The 19,101-nt window shown below is 44.0% G+C and overlaps 4 protein-coding genes across 6 annotated transcripts; 3 read left to right on the top strand and 1 right to left on the bottom strand.

The window, feature by feature from the left end:
* The first annotated feature begins 83 nt into the window (after positions 1–83).
* Positions 84–2,893, top strand: dtwd1 (DTW domain containing 1). 2 transcript variants are annotated; one of them, XM_079465494.1, is made up of 4 exons: positions 84–460; positions 1,366–1,509; positions 1,586–1,805; positions 2,116–2,893. In XM_079465494.1, exons 1-4 carry the CDS (start codon positions 284–286, stop codon positions 2,367–2,369), a joined length of 795 nt encoding a protein of 264 aa, XP_079321620.1. In that variant the 5' UTR covers positions 84–283; the 3' UTR covers positions 2,370–2,893. The 2 variants fall into 2 exon arrangements, with proteins under 2 accessions (XP_079321620.1, XP_079321619.1); XM_079465493.1 differs by having other exon boundaries at positions 99–460; positions 2,101–2,566.
* A 4,475-nt stretch (positions 2,894–7,368) lies between these two features.
* afg2b (AFG2 AAA ATPase homolog B) lies at positions 7,369–12,453 on the top strand. Of its 2 annotated transcripts, XM_079465703.1 has the most exons (9): positions 7,369–7,449; positions 7,773–8,831; positions 8,911–9,093; positions 9,188–9,346; positions 9,477–9,686; positions 9,767–10,000; positions 10,433–10,567; positions 10,646–10,771; positions 10,856–12,453. In XM_079465703.1, exons 2-9 carry the CDS (start codon positions 7,782–7,784, stop codon positions 10,997–10,999), a joined length of 2,241 nt encoding a protein of 746 aa, XP_079321829.1. In that variant the 5' UTR covers positions 7,369–7,449; positions 7,773–7,781; the 3' UTR covers positions 11,000–12,453. The 2 variants fall into 2 exon arrangements, with proteins under 2 accessions (XP_079321829.1, XP_079321828.1); XM_079465702.1 differs by lacking the exon at positions 7,369–7,449 and having other exon boundaries at positions 7,615–8,831.
* Positions 12,454–12,914: 461 nt separating this feature from the next.
* Positions 12,915–14,749, top strand: cUnh15orf48 (chromosome Un C15orf48 homolog). Its single transcript, XM_079465502.1, has 4 exons — positions 12,915–13,825; positions 13,914–14,002; positions 14,214–14,274; positions 14,460–14,749. The coding sequence occupies exons 1-4, from the start codon at positions 13,781–13,783 to the stop codon at positions 14,526–14,528; spliced, it is 264 nt and encodes an 87-aa protein (XP_079321628.1). The 5' UTR covers positions 12,915–13,780; the 3' UTR covers positions 14,529–14,749.
* A 969-nt stretch (positions 14,750–15,718) lies between these two features.
* slc30a4 (solute carrier family 30 member 4) lies at positions 15,719–18,905 on the bottom strand. Its single transcript, XM_079466169.1, has 8 exons — positions 18,723–18,905; positions 18,142–18,601; positions 17,908–18,054; positions 17,613–17,766; positions 16,963–17,158; positions 16,778–16,883; positions 16,570–16,704; positions 15,719–16,464 (listed from the first exon to the last, which is right to left on the bottom strand). The coding sequence occupies exons 2-8, from the start codon at positions 18,524–18,526 to the stop codon at positions 16,310–16,312; spliced, it is 1,278 nt and encodes a 425-aa protein (XP_079322295.1). The 5' UTR covers positions 18,527–18,601; positions 18,723–18,905; the 3' UTR covers positions 15,719–16,309.
* Between the last annotated feature and the right edge of the window lie 196 nt (positions 18,906–19,101).

Genomic DNA, 19,101 nt, shown 5'->3' on the forward strand with positions numbered 1-19,101 from the left:
ATGATTCTTGTAAGTATTGTTCAAATGTTAAACGTTGAAGTAGGCTACTCACCAGATGTTGAGACTGAATAAAGTCCTCCAGTGAGCTCAGCGGCTTTTCTTCAGCGCGTGTCTCCATATTCTCCGGCTCTATGCCGCGGGCCCTCTTGTTGCTGGGTAACCGCAGCCATACTTACTACATCCTGTTCCGTGTCAGTGTTTCCGGTGTGTGAGTCCCACGCTGGTTTGTTTTGGTTCGGACTGTGATAGATTGAACTAAAGCACACGGTTCGGATTTGTGGTGATGTCGGACGAGGAAAGTCCTCTCTGTGGGCTAATGGTCGCGTCGCACGCCCCGCTAGATGACGCGCAGCGCGCCGGCCGGATGAAGTGCTCCAGGTGCGGCGCGTCGCGCATGTTCTACTGCTACAGCTGCGGGGCTCTAGTCGGGCTCGACCCGCGTGACGTCCCGAACGTAAAGGTTCGTGAAAACATCTAGAAGAAGCGCTGTGGGTCTAGGCGGTGCGTTCCAAGCGGGTTATATTGCCCTTCGGGAGGGGGACGCCATACAAAACGTCTCTCCACATTAAGAGATGGGGCCGTTGTTATTATTAGTCCTTTTGCCAAGTAAAGTCTAAACTGAAAGCGAGATATAAATGCGTTTTTCCCGCTAGAGTTTACACATCAAGCTGTACTTTCACTTCGAAACGGAACGCAGGGACTCTACCTAACACAAACATGGTCAACGGCGCCGCCATATTGGAAAGGGCATCGCTGTCCTTGAACACTACAGTTCGGGTTGCAGTGAAATGTCCGTGGAAAGCGAACATCAGATGATCTGTTTCCCCGCAGATTCAGATCCAAGACTGAACATGACAAACACACACTTAAAATTGTGCACGTATGCGTGCCGCTGTTTCCGTGTGAACACAACTTTTATCTGTAGGCTACACATTTAAATTAGTAACACTTGTGTCAGTAGTGCTTTTAAATATCTGTTAGATTTCAACCTCGCAGCTTGAACAGAGTAAAGATGTCGAAACTTGATGTCAGTACATTAAATAAATCTAATCTCAAAGGATGACAAGCATTTAAAATAAAGTTTAGTTCAAGTGAACTGGAAACGCTTCAACTCTTGTTTAGGCAGAGCTCAACACCATATAAAGAGAAGATAAAATCTCAGAAATGGAATTGGCTGGCTGGCTCTTGAATAAATGTTTATAAGAGCCAATTGATAACAACAGTGAATATCACAAGAGTTATGTCATTTTGGAACCAAACTCTTCAAAGACTGGATTAATATTGAAGGGTTGAACTGGATGTTATGACGTAGACAGCTGTGTGTTGGAGACACGGATGTTTGTTAAAGCTTATGCTGTATTTCAGCTGCCCGTGAAGGTGGACATCATCAAACACCCCAATGAAACCGACGGAAAGAGCACAGCGGTGCAGGCCAGACTTCTGGCACCTCAGGACGTCACCATCTACACCTACCCCTGCATCCCAGAGCTCGACACGTCTGCTGAAAACGTGAGAGATCTTGTGAAAGTCTTATAGTTGCGTGTGTTATCAGAACGTTTGAACCAGACCTCTGCATCCTCCACAGATCGTGCTGCTGTTTCCCGGTCCGGACGCCATGACTGTGGAGGAAATATGGGAGCATTTTTCTGTGGACGCTTGCAGCGCAGAGCCGAGACCAAAGAGATTAAAGGTGAAGGAACAGAGCGATGGGGCAGAGACACACGTCTGTCCGATTCACAGAGTGATTTTCATCGACAGCACCTGGAACCAAACCACGAGAATCATCACAGATGAGCGTCTTCAAGGTACAGACAGAAAAACTGTTCTGTTTCAACTTGACCTAACGAAGGTCAAAACGATTTGAACAGCTGTCACAAACGTCTCAATGTAATGTCACTGAAATGTCATGATAAAAAAGAACTGTGATCTTTGATCATTGGCTGTAGAATCTCAGTTTGGTGACGAGATATTCACTTGAAAGCCAGAATTAAAACTGAATGAAAATCTAAGGACATTTCTGTTCTTGTTTGCTTCCTCAACTGAAATTCGTAATCTTACAGTAGCAGTGTGTTTTTTCAGTGATAAATAAACAGATTTTAGTTGATTTCTCCACAGCTTTACCAAACGTGGAGCTGAAGAGCAGAAGAACGTGTTTTTGGCGGCATCAGCGAGGATCTCCAGACACGTACCTGGCGACTATAGAGGCCATTTACTACTTTCTGAAGGATCTACATAGTCATTATTTTCCTCCGTATGAAGGAGAATATGATAACCTGCTCTTCTTCTTCTCATTCCTCTATAAGCTGATCAATAAAGCCAAACAGACAGCTGGGAAAACACCAACATCTGACGCACTCCAGCTGCGATAAAAAAGACTCTTGAGGCGTTTAAAATTCTTCTCGTTTTATTTCATAGCTGAATTGACTGAATTTTACAAATCCAGTGACATTTTTATTTACAAATCAAAGATTACATCCAATTGCTAATATTCTCAGTATGACTCATGGATTTGACCGATGGTCTTGTTTTTAAGGCACTTGTATGTGATAATAAAAGGGATTTCTTGAAAGATGGTGTCTCAGTAATAGGCCTTATTTTGGCCTGTAAACTATCGCAGGTCTTATGGTGTCACCCAGCAGCATTGCAGTGTTGGGTTTGTAGAAGATGGTGTGTATCCCACACCCAGAGTTCACTTCATAACAATCACCTGCACACACACGGGTCAACAACTACTAATGATGCTTTCCCTACCAAACCCCACTGAGAGCCGCTGTTCAACACAACACAGGGATGGAATATCTGTCACGTGAGGCATGTTCATGCTTTTAATAGAGCTGGTTTTGATTTTAAACACTGTACCTGTGGTGTGAAAAACATCGATACAACACATCTCAAACCTGTTTTGACTTCCAGCATGGGCACCAGGATCTTTCTGTGCCACAGAGTTGACCGTGTCATTGGCTTCGCTCACGAGCGCCGGGTCGGTTTCTGCAAACATGAAAAACTATAAGAGGAGACCAGACAACTGCAGTAGGATTGGGTTTCCTCCACTGTACATGCTGGTCTGTGCTAGCTAAACAAAAACACACCCTGACCACAGACACGCCAGATGTGACAGCATGAGGTTGCATGTCTAGGCACCATTACATCATCAAACTGAATTATGACAAAGATCACGGTGCTGTACGACTGCACATGTGTGTGAGACGACAGTCTGTGAATGTCTGATGGTTGTCAGGTGACGGAAACTTTAAAGTCACTTACCGCAACCAAACCAACTGTAAACTCGCTCCAGACAGGCAAGATGTCAGGCATAATATTCAGAGAGCAGGCTGTTATGTCAGAATAATCCCTTCAGTGTGATCAGGACGTGAAGCGGAGGGTCTTGTGTCTCACTGAAGGGGATTATTTTACCATAACAGACGGCTGCTTGAGCATTATCCTGCTTATTACACGACTACTTGCCTCATTAGTAAGTTATTGAATATGAAAAAAATGATGAGAAATGTTTAATTAGCTCATTTTTAACGAATGCAGACCTTCTGCGAAGAAAACGTATTTACTTTGGGTTTTAAGGTTAGACACAGCAGTCAAAGGCCATGAACCCGCAATTTAGTTTAATCATTTGGAGTCAAATATGCTATTAAAAGACATATTTATATTGACTGTTCGTGTCATATTAAACTGCGGCTCTCTAAATGATTGACAGCATCCGGGTCACATGGTGTTATTAGTTTTGAGCGGTTGTTATTTGAAAAGAACAAACCTTGGAATGTCGCCACTGGCCAATCAGAATCAAGTATTCCAGAGCGCCGTGTAATAAGAACACATAACAACGTTGGTTTTGTTTAAATGGGCTGCACGATGACAATAATGAAGAATCATAAATAACATATCCAAAGCCTCAGTATGCCAAGTAAAGTCCAAAAATAGTTCTTGTTTAACAACACATGAGTAAATAGTTGTTGTTAGTCGTCGGTAGTAAATGAACACACGGGTCATTTTGCAAACGTGTGCATACTGAAATGACACAGACTGTCATGTACTTCAGTGTTCGCTGGTCACAGTAACACATGATAGTGACCAGCTGCTGTGTCATACTCACTGGGGAAATCTTGATCTCGTCCATCTGCAGAACCACATCACATGGGACTCCAGCTTCAGCCAATAGGACGTTGAGTTTCCCGGGCAGATGAACCTAAGAGGAACACTGAGAGTCATTAATTCATAGGTGATCCTTATGAAATCATACTATAAATGAAGCTCACGCTTGATCTGCTCTGCGTGGTTCCCATGTAAACACTCAGAGAATGTTTTACACTCTTTATTTACAGAGTTTCTGATCAGACACAGATGTGTTTTGTCTTCTCTTTTACACAATTCGGCTGTTGACCTGCCAAGTACTTATAAAAAAGAGCTTTAAAAAACTGCATGTAAAATGTCAAATTATTTTTGGACGTTATTTTAATATTACGCCTTATTTCAGAGGTCATGACCTCAGAACTCAATATAAACCAGAACAAATTTAACAATCATCTCCACAGGGAGTGTGTGTACACTCGTGTGTTGTGTGTGTGTGTAGTGTGTGTACACTCGTGTGTTGTGTGTGTACACTCATGTGTTGTGTGTGTACACTCGTGTGTGTGTGTGTGTGTGTGTGTGTGTGTGTACACTCGTGTGTGTGTGTGTGTACACTCATGTGTTGTGTGTGTACACACGAGTGTGCACACACAACACACGAGTGTACACACACACACACACACACACACACAACACACGAGTGCACACACACACACACGAGTGTACACACACTACACACACACACAACACACGAGTGTACACACACACACACAAGTGTGCACATACGCGCACACACACACACACCCACACACGAGTGCACACACACACACACAAGTGTGCACATACGCACACACCGACACACGAGTACACACACACACACCCACACACGAGTGCACACACACACACACAAGTGTGGACATACGCACACACCCACACACGAGTGGACACACACCCACACACGAGTGCAGACACATACACACACGAGTGCACACACACACACACAAGTGTGCACATACGCACACACCCACACACGAGTGGACACACATCCACACACGAGTGCAGACACATACACACACGAGTGCACACACACACACACACAAGTGTGCACATACGCACACACCCACACACGAGTGCACACACACACACACACACAAGTGTGCACATACGCACACACCCACACACGAGTGGACACACACACGAGTACACACCCACATGTTACATTTTTCAGGGCTCTTTCATATGCACTATGCTTTTCATATCAAGATAATAAATGTTATCTAAATCAAAACTGTTGATATAACTAGACTAAAAGTAAAATATGATTTGATCAGTGTGTTAAAGATTATTTTAAAGACGTTTGCAAATATTACTGTAAACATGTACACACACACACACACATTTGTGTGCTTCATGCAAGTAATCTAAGTGTTTTAGTGTGAATCCTCTAAATCCCTTAACTTCATGTTTCAGGACCCACATTTGCTTCAGGTTTACTGCTAATGACCGAGGGAACGTGGAGAATTCTGTCTTCATCAGTGTGTGTGTGTGTGTGTGTGTGTGTGTGTGCGTGCGTGTGTGTGTGTGTGTGTGTGTGTGTGTGTGTGTGCGTGCGTGCGTGTGGTTCAGGGGAATCCATTTGATTACACTCAGATCCCAGAGTTTCCCAAACCCCAGATGTCTGCCTGCAGAACAACAGCATGAGGATTGTGTGTAGAGAGGACACACACACAGTCTGTAAGGGTGGGCGAGGGGGATCTTCTGGGTCTGTTCTGAGCTGTAACATGTTTTGAGTTTAACTTTCATTCAAGTTTAGGGTCACTTACTCTTTATTGTTTTTACATGACAATAAACTCATCAAAGCTGAAATAACACAAATGTAAGTTTGGGAATTCATCTGTAGAATTGTCATTTTATCAAGCAGTTTAAAACTGACTGATTTCACTTCATTATTTAGGCCAAGTTATCCATTTAGGAACATTTAGGAAATCAAATATTTTTATTTGCAATTTTAGAAAGAAAAAACAATTCTATTTTTGTCTACAAAACTAATTTCAGACATTTAAGCACGTCTGAATGGTAGACTAACTACACAATAAACTATTGTACAATCAGATATGAACTCATTGAATAAACACAGAGATTTGTAATACAGACATTATAAAAGACCGTTGTCTTGCTGAAAGTGTGTTTGTGTGTGTATTTGTTTTTATACATTGTGGGGTCCAACATGGATTATTAAACATGCTAAATGATGTTTATTTGAACATGTTAGGCAATAGAATATACAGTTTGTCCAGTATAAAAATCATTATGCCTATGGAAAGTCCCCACGATGTATAGAAACCTACCGTGTGTGTGTTTCACAGTTTTCTGACCTTTACTGACCTCTAGTGGACACACAATCAGATACAGTCTGCATTTAGATTTTAGTTTTGAGTGCATTAATATAGAAACAATAATCACAGCTCTTTTGTAAAAAAAACAGTTATTTTCTGACTGTCTAAAGACAACATTTCTCTAGTTACCCACACGACATGATGTGTTTGTGTCACACCTGGTGTTATCATGATGCTGTAAGCTTAACAGAGATGTGTCCTTGTTTTACACAAGAAAACATTGTATAATGCTGCATGTTGTTAGTGTTTTGTCGGTCATTGTTTTGTGGGTGACAAAGTGTGTGTCGAATGTCCACCTTTGCTAGTGTTCTGGAAGAATGAGCTGATTTGAGACCTGAATAAAGTGTTTTGGTAGTTGTAGAGCATTTTGAATGTGAAATGAACTGCTTTGCCAAGCTGACAGTTGGTTAGGAGAACTGTGTGAAGTGTTTTGCAAAAGTGACCTAAGTATTGACAAATGTGTCCCAGCGTCTGTAAAATAATGTAATTTTTCATATTTAAACCATGATAAGTTCTTAATTGTATTTATTTATTTTTATTATGCTTTAATAACAAATACAAAAACAAGATAGAATACAAACAATAGTACACAGTACTAAGGGTTACATTACATAAACATAAAGAAGGTTAAACTAGCTTAAAGGATTGACACCATAGAGTCTTACAAGCAGCAGAATTTTTAAGAGTTCCTCAAGGAATTTAATTATATATCAACATCTTTCTTAAAGATGAAAAAAGAGTTTTCTTGGAAAATGTACACTTAATTTACAAAATGTGTCAAGGAAAAGCAGCAAGTTAAGAACATGATAAGATGTTATTGTTGCGAGGGGCAGTGACGTCATCGGGTGCGCCGCTCCAGCAGGCGTCGCTGTTGTGTCGTCGGTCTGTGGAGGCGCCAGTGAAGCACATCAGCAGTGAACATGTGTTGTGTGTGTTGACACCGCACACGCTTCATCTAGAGACTCGATCGACGGTAAGATGACAACAGTTATCACTGTCGTGATTTATCTTCAGTTTGTATCTGAGCCGAACCGAAGCATACGCACACACAGCAGACATCTGTTTGTACTCGAGATAAATAAGTGTTTGTCTGCGAGCCACGTGTAGTTCTTATTCATTCTGCAATGTTATATGTTGGCAGATTTATTGTAAAAGTATTTATGGCTGTTCAGCTGTTCTGCGCCTTTTCATATTAAACGCGTTGTGTTTGGATGTCAGTAGACCCAGACACCATCTTTCCTGTTCTAAACCTTCTGCTGTCGTTTATGAATGTGCACAAACCGAACTCTTCCTCAGAGGATCTGTATGGAGGTGCTGAGAGTTCTGCCGCTGGATGTCGTGGACTCAGACACACAGCGCTGTCGCGTAGGTCCTCATCTGATGTCCAGGCTGGGACTGCGGGTGGGCTCTCCGGTCCTCATCGGGGTCAGGCAGGGGTCATGTCTCTGTGTGGCGTGGCCACGGCGAGACCTCGCGGAGGGATACGTTCAGATCAGCAACCGGTGCGCCACACCAGACCTCAGCACGCAAACATATACCGGACTCACGGTGGACCCGGGACGGATCAAACCCCTGAGCTGTCCCAAACTCACCTGCACCAGCGTGAAGGTATTTGTGCGGAGTCTGAAACGCAAGAGAAAAGTCTGTGAGCTTTTACAGGAACTGCTGAGCGGTCTCTACCTACACAAGGGTCATCTGGTTGATCTGTCTCATTCAAACACTGAGATCAGGTTTGTTCTGGTTGAGCATGTTAACTCGGGCTCACACGCAGCTGGTTTGGTTACAGACAGAACGCGTGTGGACGTGAGCGCGGTGCAGAGCGCCAAACACTTCCAGAATCAGCAGCGGGTCTCCGATCTGTCTCTGGGTGGTCTGGAGGACGTTTATGCGTCATTAAAGGAGATGATCATCCTTCCTCTGCGGTACCCTGCTTCTTTACATCAACTCGGGCTGTCCTGCCCGCGGGGGCAGCTTCTGATTGGACCGCCCGGTGTCGGAAAGACATTACTGGTGCGCTGCGTGGCGAACGACGTCGGGGCCAGGTTAGTGACCATAAACGGGCCTGAAGTGACGGGGTCTCGACCCGGCGAGAGCGAAGAGAACCTGCGGCGGATGTTCGATCAGGCCCGGGAGGCGGCTGAGGAGGGCTCGTGCGTTCTGCTCATCGATGAGATCGACTCTCTGTGTCCGAAGCGAACAAACGACAGCAGCGCACCAGAGAACCGGCTAGTCGCTCAGCTGCTGACGTTAATGGACGGAATCGGCAGTGACGAGGGTTTCGTCATCATTGGAGTCACTAACCAGCCAGACGCTCTGGAGCCAGCGCTCAGGAGACCCGGTCGCTTCGACAGAGAGGTACTCGACGATCACAGCTGCTGTGTTCCTTTAATCACTGTAGAGTTGCGTGTTGTGAACAGTCTCTGATGTTGTGCAGGTGGTCATCGGTGTCCCGCTGCTGTTGCAGAGGCGCAGGATTCTGGAGTGCGTGTGCCGGCAGATGCCGCTCTCCGAGGACGTTGATCTGAGCGTCATCGCCGAAATGACCTGCGGTTACGTGGGAGCGGATCTGAGCGCGCTCAGCAGAGAGGCAGCGCTGGAGGCCATGCGACATTCACAGGTATCGTTCAATCATTTCCTTCGGTGTCAAAAACACCGAACCCGACAAGCTGTACACTAACCTGATGATGTCATGTTTGCCTCGTGTCGTTCAGGCAGGAGTCGCTGAGCGTGTGGAGATGCGACACTTCATGGCGGCGTTGCGGCAGGTGCGGCCCTCGTGTCTCAGGAGCAGCGTAGGAGCAACTGACTTCAAACCTGTCAGCTGGGAGCAGATTGGAGGACTAGAGGAGGTTCAACTCAAACTCAAGCAGGTAAAGCCATAAGGGAAAAATGAACTCAAACTTTATTTTCACTTATAGCTTGCAGCACTAGTAGCTGGTTCAACAACGTATACATTTATATCTGTACTCATATGGTGGGGGTTGTGATGTGTTTGTTGAGAGTATCGAGTGGCCAATGAGGTTTCCTGAAGCATTCGTGCGGATGGGTATCTCTCGGCTCAGAGGAGTTCTGCTGTACGGACCACCGGGCTGCGCTAAGACCACGCTGGTGAAAGCGGCTGCATCTTCATCACGCTGCACCTTTCTGTCTGTCAGCGGAGCTGATATCTTCTCTCCGTATGTGGGAGACTCTGAGAAAACCCTCACACAGGTCTGACATCATCACGCTTTCATCATCATAACCACAGACCTGAATGGAGTCTTCAGACCCTCTGTCTGTCTATCTGTCAGTTGTTTGTTCAGGCACGAGCGTGTGCGCCCTCCATCGTGTTCCTGGATGAGATCGACAGTATTGTGGGTTCTCGATCAGACGGCGGTTCCTCTCACAGCGTGCAGTCGCAGGTTCTGTCTGTTCTGCTCACTGAGTTAGACGGAGTTGGATTTCGAAGCGTGGAGAGACGGAGCAGTAGCAGAAAAACCCGTCAGTTAGAGAGCGGAGAACAAGAGCCAAGTGAACTGAATCAGGTCAGAGATACAAAAACATTTCTCACAATAATATAAACACTAGCCTTCAAAAGCTTAGGGTCATTTCCTCATGTTTTAGAATAAGGGTCAATCAAAACTGTTATATTTCTGAGATATTTTTCAAACAGAGTTCACATATATTTTGATCTCTTATTGACTGATTTGACTTGTTATTCAGGCCAAGTCGTCTTTTTCATAACATTTTATTAAATGCAATGTTAGTTTTGTAATCAACGAAATTAAAACCTTTGCTATTGTAAGCAAATGTGAAAAAGATCAAGATTTATAAGATCAATAGAAACATTTCACCCTCTCAACTTTTAACCAGTAGTGTGCAGGTTTTTTAACTAATTGTAAATTTTGAATCGTCATTGAGAATAATGCGTTACAATAAGTGTTGAACTGTCATGAACATGTTTGTGTGTGTTTCAGATGGAGCTTCAGGAGGTGTGTAATAAAGATGTTTTGATTGTGGCTGCCACTAATAGGCCGGACGTTCTTGACAGCGCTCTGCTCAGACCCGGTCGACTCGACCACATTATATACGTTCCCCCTCCAGACACTGAGGTGAGCTGCGGTCATAAAACTGACAGGCCACACCCACTTCACTGGTGTTGAAATGTTCCTCTGATGTGTGGATCGCAGGCTCGTGAGGCGGTCCTGCGCGTGTGCACTGAACGCGTCCCGCTGCATCCTGACGTGTGTTTGAGGGATCTAGCTGAACTGACAGAACGCTTCTCTGGAGCGGATCTACAGAACCTGTGCAGAGAGGTAGAACACATGTGCACAGAGTCACTTCATGTCAGTCGTGGTGTGTTTACAGCAGAATGAGTCTATTGTGTGTTTGTGTGTCAGGCGGCTCTCACGGCTCTGTGTGAGGACGGTTTCACTGTGTCCTGTGTGAGACACCAACACTTCCTGAACACTCTTCACAGTTTAACTCCATCACTGACTCCTGACCAACTTCAGCAGAACATCCACCTGCCTGTCAGTTCATAAATCATCATGTTTATCATCTCTGTTTCTCTCGAGCACGGGGCTCAGTCGTCTGAAAGAACTCCATGACTTGCTGCCACCTACTGCTGATTTTTGTGTTATATTTAAATGCAGGATGTCTGATGTCTCTTAGCCGTTGATGATGTTCACATCACATCAACGAACACATCCCGACCCCATCTTTGGCTTTTCGTCAGCGCTCGGCTCGACTAATGTTTGTCCTGTGCACCTGACTGCTGATTGGCTACAAGGTTGTTTTGGTACTTCTACTAGAAATCAGACACCCCGCCTTTAAAGTGATCTTATGGGGGTGACCTGATCACCTCAGATATTTTTATTCAAGTAAATGTGATTAAATTCATGCAATGGTAAATTGTGTGAATTCATTATTTATAATAATTGATATTAGGTTTGTTTATGGGCTAGTTGTCATTTTAAACGCCCCGCCCCTCATCTAAAGACCACTGAATGTCCATGAAGATGTGTGAAATTATAGGAATTATAAAGGGAGTGTTCGTCTGTGCTATATATAATCCATTCTGAATGTGATCAAACTTGTTTTTCATGCTGCTAAGACCAACGGCCACATACACGCTGCCGGTATCTGGAATTACATCGGCATGTAAATGTGGGATTCACTCTGAAATAGCTCTGATTGACATATTGATAGTCGTAGTTAGTTCCTGAATAAAGCAAACCTTTAGTCTGCTGACCGACAGACTCAGTGATCAAACATTATTATCACAGTGTCAGTCATCCAGTTGTTTTTAGAGAAAATAGTAAATAATGCTAGATTGATTCTGTTGGACGTACACAACTGTTCAAAAGTCATTTCTGTTCACCAAGCCTGCATTGATTTGACTCAAAAGAATAAAAACAAGCCTGGTCTTTAATGGAAGCATGTTTTTAATAGTATATAGTTATGCATATTATGATCAAATATATCGTGTATTTTGTATAAATTGTATATTATGAGACTAACCCCCACCAAAAAAAGTGACTTGATTCAATTCGAGCACTGGGCATTTCAACTATTATCAGTTTATAACTACAAACTATTAGCAAAAACAGATACTCTTAATAGTATGTCAGTCCAGGGATGTGACCTGGCACCAAAAGCTTAGTCTGTGTTGTTGTTTGGTATAGAATCAGTTTGTTGATGTGATGTTTGCTCCGCACCTCCTTCATTGTGAATAAACTAGCCGTTAAAAACAGAGTTGCGACACGTCGGTAGGTCTATGACGTTCCACACATTGCACTGAAGCCCAAAAAACATTCGCTGCTAAGTTGATCAAATACATCTCTGTTAAACTGGTGTTCTATTCAAATATTGTTTTCCTGCTTATAAAATGCAGTTTCCTTGTGTCTGTATGTGTGTTTTCTACAAGGACTGCTCATTAAATATGTTATCTACCCTCTCCCTGTATAAATGATATAATAAAATATCTTACGAACTGAAAGTGTTTGTCCTGTTCATTTTTCAGCGTTGTTTGTGGTGCATTTACTTGCAATCATTGATTATTTGTTGATAAATTACTTATTCAAATTGTCCCTCTAAAACTCATCAGACAAATTGTTAATATCTATTGAATCAGCATAGTGATCAGTGTGCATATATTTTGTGAAATTAGTTGCCGTCTCTCGCTTAAACCCATTCAAACAGACTGGAGCTCAAAGTGTGTCGCAACTGGATTCAATGGAGCAGAAAGTGACTTTGACGAGCGCAACGTTTCACCCATTTCAACAAGCCTGTGTTTGAATAATAATATCTAGTTATAATAATGAAATCTAGTCAAATATAGCGTAAGTTATAACATTAAATTCAATGTTTAATTTTACGTATGTCCTAGACGCTAGTTTAATAGCTTGTGGTAATTTAATTCATTACTGTTACATACTCGGACATCACGCAGTGGCCGGCAGCGCATGCGCATGATGTTATAGGTTTTGAGCCGCGCGTCTTGTCAATTTAAGTGTGTTGATTGGTTTGTTATCTAATTTTTTATAGTTGACAGTTCTGTTTATATCTCGTTTTAATTTAGTAGCCTATTTTGTACAAGGGTCCCTCACAAGTTTGCTTAGGCTCCCAGGACGTTTAGGATCTACATGTAGCACTATAAACAACAATATGTGTTAATGCTGCTGCTGTTGTGCGTGTGCGCGCACGTAGGAATCCACCGAAGAGCGCGCGCTCTGCTGTTCTCCCAGTTTCCGTTTCAATACAAAATGAATGAGACCGCGTGCGCGTGTGTGTACGTGCCACCAAACGCGTCTTGCGCGTGTTATAAGCGCGCGCAGTCAGGAAAGTGATGCTGCAGATCACTGAGCTCTCATCCTCTGAACATCACATCAGCTGAACATCATCTGAACATCATCTGAACATCATCAGAACATCCTCTGAACATCATCAGAACATCCTCTGAACATCACATCATCTGAACATCATCTGAACGTCATCAGAACATCCTCTGAACATCACATCATCTGAACATCATCTGAACATCATCTGAACATCATCAGAACATCCTCTGAACATCACATCATCTGAACGTCATCAGAACATCCTCTGAACATCACATCATCTGAACATCATCTGAACGTCATCAGAACATCCTCTGAACATCACATCATCTGAACATCATCTGAACATCATCTGAACATCATCTGAACATCATCAGAACATCCTCTGAACATCACATCATCTGAACATCATCTGAACATCACATCTTCTGAACATCTTCTGAACATCCTCTGATCTCTTGAGAAACTTGTGTCAGGTGAAGGATGAGCGGAGGAGGATTTATACAGATGCTGAAGAAGAGGAAGGAGGTGAGAACTTCTTTTTGAATTTATTTTGTTCTTGTAGTTATTATTACAGTCGTGTCTTGTTGTCGTTAATACAGTTTCATGTTTGTAGCTGATTCCTTTAATTGGATTTGTGGGCTGTGCCGCGCTCGGAGCGACAGCAGCTCCACTTTACTTCTTATTCACCAAAACCGATGTCGTGTAAGTCATTTATGTGTTTGTGTGATGAAATAACACTTAATAACTCAATATCTGATGTCATGTAAGTCATTATGTCATGAAGGTGTTGTGACTTTATTGGTATTCTGTATTGGTGTTGGGTGGATACTCTCTAAACACATGAACTCAATGTCTTGTGAAGTTTATGTCTGTGTGTTCAGTAATTCATGCTTGTGTTAATTAACTGTTGTAGTTTAAACAAGACAAGTAATCCAGAGCCCTGGGAGAAACTGGACCCATCAAAACCACAGAAGGTAACAACATACACACACACTCCAGACATTAGGGTCAGTCACACTGAACAGCAATGAGTTAGGATTAATCCGTCTTGCTTTTCATCCAAATTTCATATTTTAGCCCAATCTACCTTTTATATTTGATCATATGCTTGTTTATGAATGAAAGTGCAATAAATGTATGTGTGTGTGTCTTCTCTCAGCTTATAACTATAAACCAGCAGTGGAAACCAGTGGAGGAACTGGAACTGCTGAAGAGACTGACCAAATGAGTGGACTGTGACCCATCAGGAGTTCTTCTTTGTTTTCCATCAACTGCAGCTGATACGTGTGTGTCCGTGTGCGTGTGTGTGCATGTCTGTGTGTGCTTTTGTATTTATCGTGTCTGTAGTGCTGAAGACAGACGCACCTATAAACCTGTATTGATGACTGTACACAAATCCTCCACTGGAATCAGCAACTTTATAAAGTAAACCACATTGATGAAAAACTGTATGGCTGTCTATATTTGTTTCAGCAGCTTTTTTATATTTCCTGTATATTTTTTATATTTAGCAGATGCTTTTATTCACAATATAGTAATTAATCTCCCTCCCTCTCTCTCTCTCTCTCTCTCTCTCTCTCTCTCTCTCTCACACACACACACATAATTTGTTCACACCATTTCCTTTCAGCACAACAATAAGATCATTACTCAAACACATCAACGGAGGTTTATATAAACTCATGAATTCAGATCCACACTAAACATCAGTTCATCACACAGGCTGAGGGGTAAACATCACATGATCATGTGTTTAGCTCATCCAAGAGCAGGTGAATTCAGCTTTACACTCGATGTGTGAGAAAGTGTGTGCCTGTTGTACGTGACTCTGTGTTATATGTTAATGGCAGTCATGTGAGCAGGAAGTGTTTGAATGTTCCTCATAACTCTGAGCTGACACGTGCACGCGCACACACACACACACACACACACACACACACACACACACACCCGTGACTAGCTTGTTATCTGTTGACAGTCTTTGTATAAGAGCAGCGGTGTGTTTCTGCTGCTGTCACAGCCTGAAGTTTCTCATCAGCTTTAATTCTATTGATTTCTATATTCGCAGTTCAGCACAAAAACTCTTTAATATTCACATTCGAATTCAAATGAATGCATCAAATATTGCAGTAAAGAGACATCTGACTGATTTCACTAAATCATGGTCAAAAACGAGCTTTTTAATGTTTTATTGACGATTAATTGGTGAAATTGATTAAAAGAACTCATGGAAGACACCCTCTACAACAGCATCATCGCTTAGCAACCAAATTCACACATCTCCTCCAAAGAGACATCATCACCATGTCAACCACAGCTGAAGTTATGGAAGTGTGATTTTAATCAAACAGAGATCAAAGATGAGCAGCGCCATCTAGTGTCATGTGTAGAGAAATGATCTATATCAAACACTCAATGCAGGCCTTTAAAATCCATTTATTTCAAGTTATCAAGCACTTCAGCTATCAGATCAAATGCTGAAACACAAAAAAGCTAATACTGCCGACAAAATTAAATCAAAGAATGAACCTTCAGCCTCCTGCAAAAAACAAAACAAGACATAAAAATAATAATAAAACTGCATAAAGGCTTATCGTAATCACCGTTATCATTGCTGATGTTTAAATAATACTTTTAGACTCATTTTGCATTCGAGATAGACAAAGAATTAACAAAAAAAGTAAAAAAAAGAATTCTGACACTGTGTTTGATCATGTAAGTGTGTTTGTGTGATGTGAAAGCTCACTCCATTCTGAATGTCAGTATATCATTTTATATAACGAGAAGTAATTGAGATGGTTTCAAGCCATGCAGAGGGTTATCTGTCACACACACAAACACCACAGCAAACAAACAAAACAACAAGCCAAAATAAACTGAGTGTGTTTGTCATGGGGTTCTTTTGTATTAAAGGTGTATCAAAAATGAGGTCAATCTTCATTCTAGAAAAAGCTGCTAGACAATCATTTAAACCCCGCTGGGTTCATCCGCCTCCAGAGGAGTCTACGTTCAGGCACTGGGTGTGAGACAGTTTGTGCAGGACTGCGGCGGTCCGTGTCTCTGCGTCTGCAGCTGCACCGTGCAGTGCGTCACCCCGTGTGACTTCATCAGCAGGCGACGCGCATTCGTCTGAACGTCCTCCCAGTTACCCACGATCCCCGGCACTGAACACACAACAAAGACAGATGCAACAACAGCCGCTCTACATCGCCTCCTCAGCTGATTTGATTTAGTTAATGTAAAGCGAGAGAGAAGATGGGGCGTCTCACCAAGCTGCAGGTGAACGATGGCTGCGGTTTTATCTCCTGTCAGAGCCCAAAGCTTCAGTTCCTCCACCTGCTGCACGTCCTGCAGTTTCAGCAGATCAGCTCGAATGCCCGACACGTCCATGTGACGCGGCACGCCTGCACACGCATCAAAACTTTATCACACGTGATGTGTTCTACACAGACAGACAGAGAGAGAGAGGTGTCTCACCCTCCAGCAGGATGATGCCCGTGTCTCGGATGATTTGGAAAGTGCTGAACAGCACCAGTATGGAGAACAGGTACGTACACACTGGATCTGCCAGTTTATACTCGGGCTGGAACACAAACACAAGCACAAGATCTCAACAAAGACCTCGTTTGCAGACGCTTCAGAGACTGAAGTGAGAGACGTACTTTAAACCGGACGATGTATGCTGCGATGAGAACGCCGACGCTCTGCACCAGATCACCCAGAGCGTGAATGAAAGCGGCTCGAACCGCCAGACTCCCGTGCCCCTGATCCTGACTCCGCCCCGCCGGACCGTGTGAGTGACCGTGACTGTGTCCGTGCGAGTGAATGTGTCCAGACTGATTGAGCAGAAATCCCATCCTACACGACAACAAAACACACGTCTGAGGTGAAGCACGAGGAGCATCAACCCGGTGCATCCAGTTATTATCTATCAGTTTAGTCTGTATACATCGTAACAAACATTTTGTGTCTTTTTTACCAAAAATGTGAAACTTGTGAAAGCGCACAAAAAAAATCATGTTGCATTGAATGAAGGCGTCACGCAGGACAGAACTCACACTTTCACCTAAAGTCACTCATCAGCCATAAAATGTTGAGCCAGACCGTAAAGAGCTTCAATACGCCGCAGAGCAGATGAGTTTGAGACTGTTTGTGTGTTGTGATGTGATGTGTGACTGCACTGAACTCTCACAGATCTGAGGGGTTCTGGAGCGCACACAAAGTGTGTGTGTGTGTGTGTGTGTGTGTGTGTGTGTGTGTGTGTGTGTGTGTGCGTGCGTGCGTGTGTGTGTGCGTGCGTGCATGGACTCACAGCAGGTTGACAGCCACGCCCACCGCTGCCGTGATCAGCATGACATCACCATCTATAGTGAAATCCTGATGAATGGTTCTCTGCGCAGCTTCATTCAATAACACACCAGTCAGAATGTAGATCAACAACACACTGATCCCGGCAGACAACACCTCTGAACACACACACACACACACACAGCTGTGAATTCACTCATGACAACAGAACACCTGAAAGAGATTCAACACTGAGAAACTCTGCACAGATGACTCCTTCATAGGAGAGTGACACCACATGAGATGAAGATGAGCACTACCGAGCCGATGAAGACCGAATGTGAATCTGTATGTCGGTGGTTTTGCAGACAGCCAGAGTGCCAGCAGTGACACAATAATCCCGATGAGATCCGTCAGCATGTGCAGCGCGTCCGTCATGATCGCCAGACTGTTTGCCACATAACCACCTGAAAGACAGACCAGACCAGACTCAGACCAGACCAGACTCAGACCCAGACTCACACTCATCAATGACAGATCTCAGATCTGCTCACCTATCAGCTCACCGACCATGAACAGGAAGTACAGGAGGGCCGCGACCCCCAGCTTCCTCATCACCGCCCGGCGTTTGCTGCGCTCTCGCGTCCTCCTGCAGCTCTCGCACGGGTCCGCCGCCGCGCCGGGGCTCCCGAGACTCGAGGACGAGTCCAGCAGAGAGTCGTCATCATCCGCCAGCAGCGTGCTGACCGCCGCGCCGTTGCGCGCTCCCGTGGGGAGCTCGTCCGTCTCGCCGGACACCACCACCTTCAGCTGGCTGAACTTGGGCGTCTCGTCTTCCTCGAGATCTTCGGAGTAATCAAACGTGTCGCTGAGGTGCCAGCTGTCCGGCTGCCGGCGGAACACGGACCGCACGCGACCCATCAAGTTCAAACTGGACATTTCTGAATATATCTGACTGCAGATCAGTGCGCGGTGGCCGCAGCGGATCTCTCACGAGACATAACTTTGGGTTACCTGCAACACAAGCCCAAACACACCTGATGACGTCTGTGGATCTGTGCAGCACACCGTCACTCGTGCTAGCGGCTAACAAGCGCACTGAAAACACAACCGTGTGTAACAAAAGAGCACAAACCTGTCGAAACTTAGACGTGTGTCGGTCCCGTCCATTGTTCCGTGTGTGTGTGTTTGTTGTGTTCGGTCAGTCCGGTGCCTGATGTTAGCGCGTCCACTCTGCGCTCAGCGCTGCAGTTCCGCCGACAGAGGGCGCACCACGTGCACTACACGACAAATGTCAGTCAAAATGAGAGCGGGGATCGATCTTAATGATTACCACACACGTCATTAACACTGATCAGATGAGCGAGTGATAAAAACACACTCAACACTTAACACTCAAATCAGTGTCGGGACTCGTTTCAGTGTGAGCGTGTGTAGGTAAAGTCTCCGCACTTGAAGTTGACACTGTACATTTAAAAGAGAGAAAACATGAAGCTGTAAAATGAAACTGGACT

Source organism: Barbatula barbatula, assembly GCF_947034865.1.
Source record: "Barbatula barbatula genome assembly, chromosome: 10".
Lineage (NCBI taxonomy): Eukaryota > Metazoa > Chordata > Actinopteri > Cypriniformes > Nemacheilidae > Barbatula > Barbatula barbatula.

Coding starts and splice junctions, on each gene's coding strand:
- afg2b (XM_079465702.1), top strand. CDS start 7,746: ATGTGCACAAACCGAACTCTTCCTCAGAGGATCTGTATGGAGGTGCTG. Junction 9,347..9,476: donor TTCAACTCAAACTCAAGCAG/GTAAAGCCATAA, acceptor GTGTTTGTTGAG/AGTATCGAGTGGCCAATGAG. Junction 10,001..10,432: donor AGCCAAGTGAACTGAATCAG/GTCAGAGATACA, acceptor TGTGTGTTTCAG/ATGGAGCTTCAGGAGGTGTG.
- dtwd1 (XM_079465493.1), top strand. CDS start 284: ATGTCGGACGAGGAAAGTCCTCTCTGTGGGCTAATGGTCGCGTCGCAC. Junction 1,510..1,585: donor TCGACACGTCTGCTGAAAAC/GTGAGAGATCTT, acceptor CATCCTCCACAG/ATCGTGCTGCTGTTTCCCGG. Junction 1,806..2,100: donor CACAGATGAGCGTCTTCAAG/GTACAGACAGAA, acceptor AACAGATTTTAG/TTGATTTCTCCACAGCTTTA.
- slc30a4 (XM_079466169.1), bottom strand. CDS start 18,526: ATGTCCAGTTTGAACTTGATGGGTCGCGTGCGGTCCGTGTTCCGCCGG. Junction 17,159..17,612: donor GGCGTGGCTGTCAACCTGCT/GTGAGTCCATGC, acceptor GTTGTCGTGTAG/GATGGGATTTCTGCTCAATC. Junction 16,884..16,962: donor CATACATCGTCCGGTTTAAA/GTACGTCTCTCA, acceptor TTTGTGTTCCAG/CCCGAGTATAAACTGGCAGA.
- cUnh15orf48 (XM_079465502.1), top strand. CDS start 13,781: ATGAGCGGAGGAGGATTTATACAGATGCTGAAGAAGAGGAAGGAG. Junction 13,826..13,913: donor TGCTGAAGAAGAGGAAGGAG/GTGAGAACTTCT, acceptor TCATGTTTGTAG/CTGATTCCTTTAATTGGATT. Junction 14,003..14,213: donor TTCACCAAAACCGATGTCGT/GTAAGTCATTTA, acceptor TAACTGTTGTAG/TTTAAACAAGACAAGTAATC.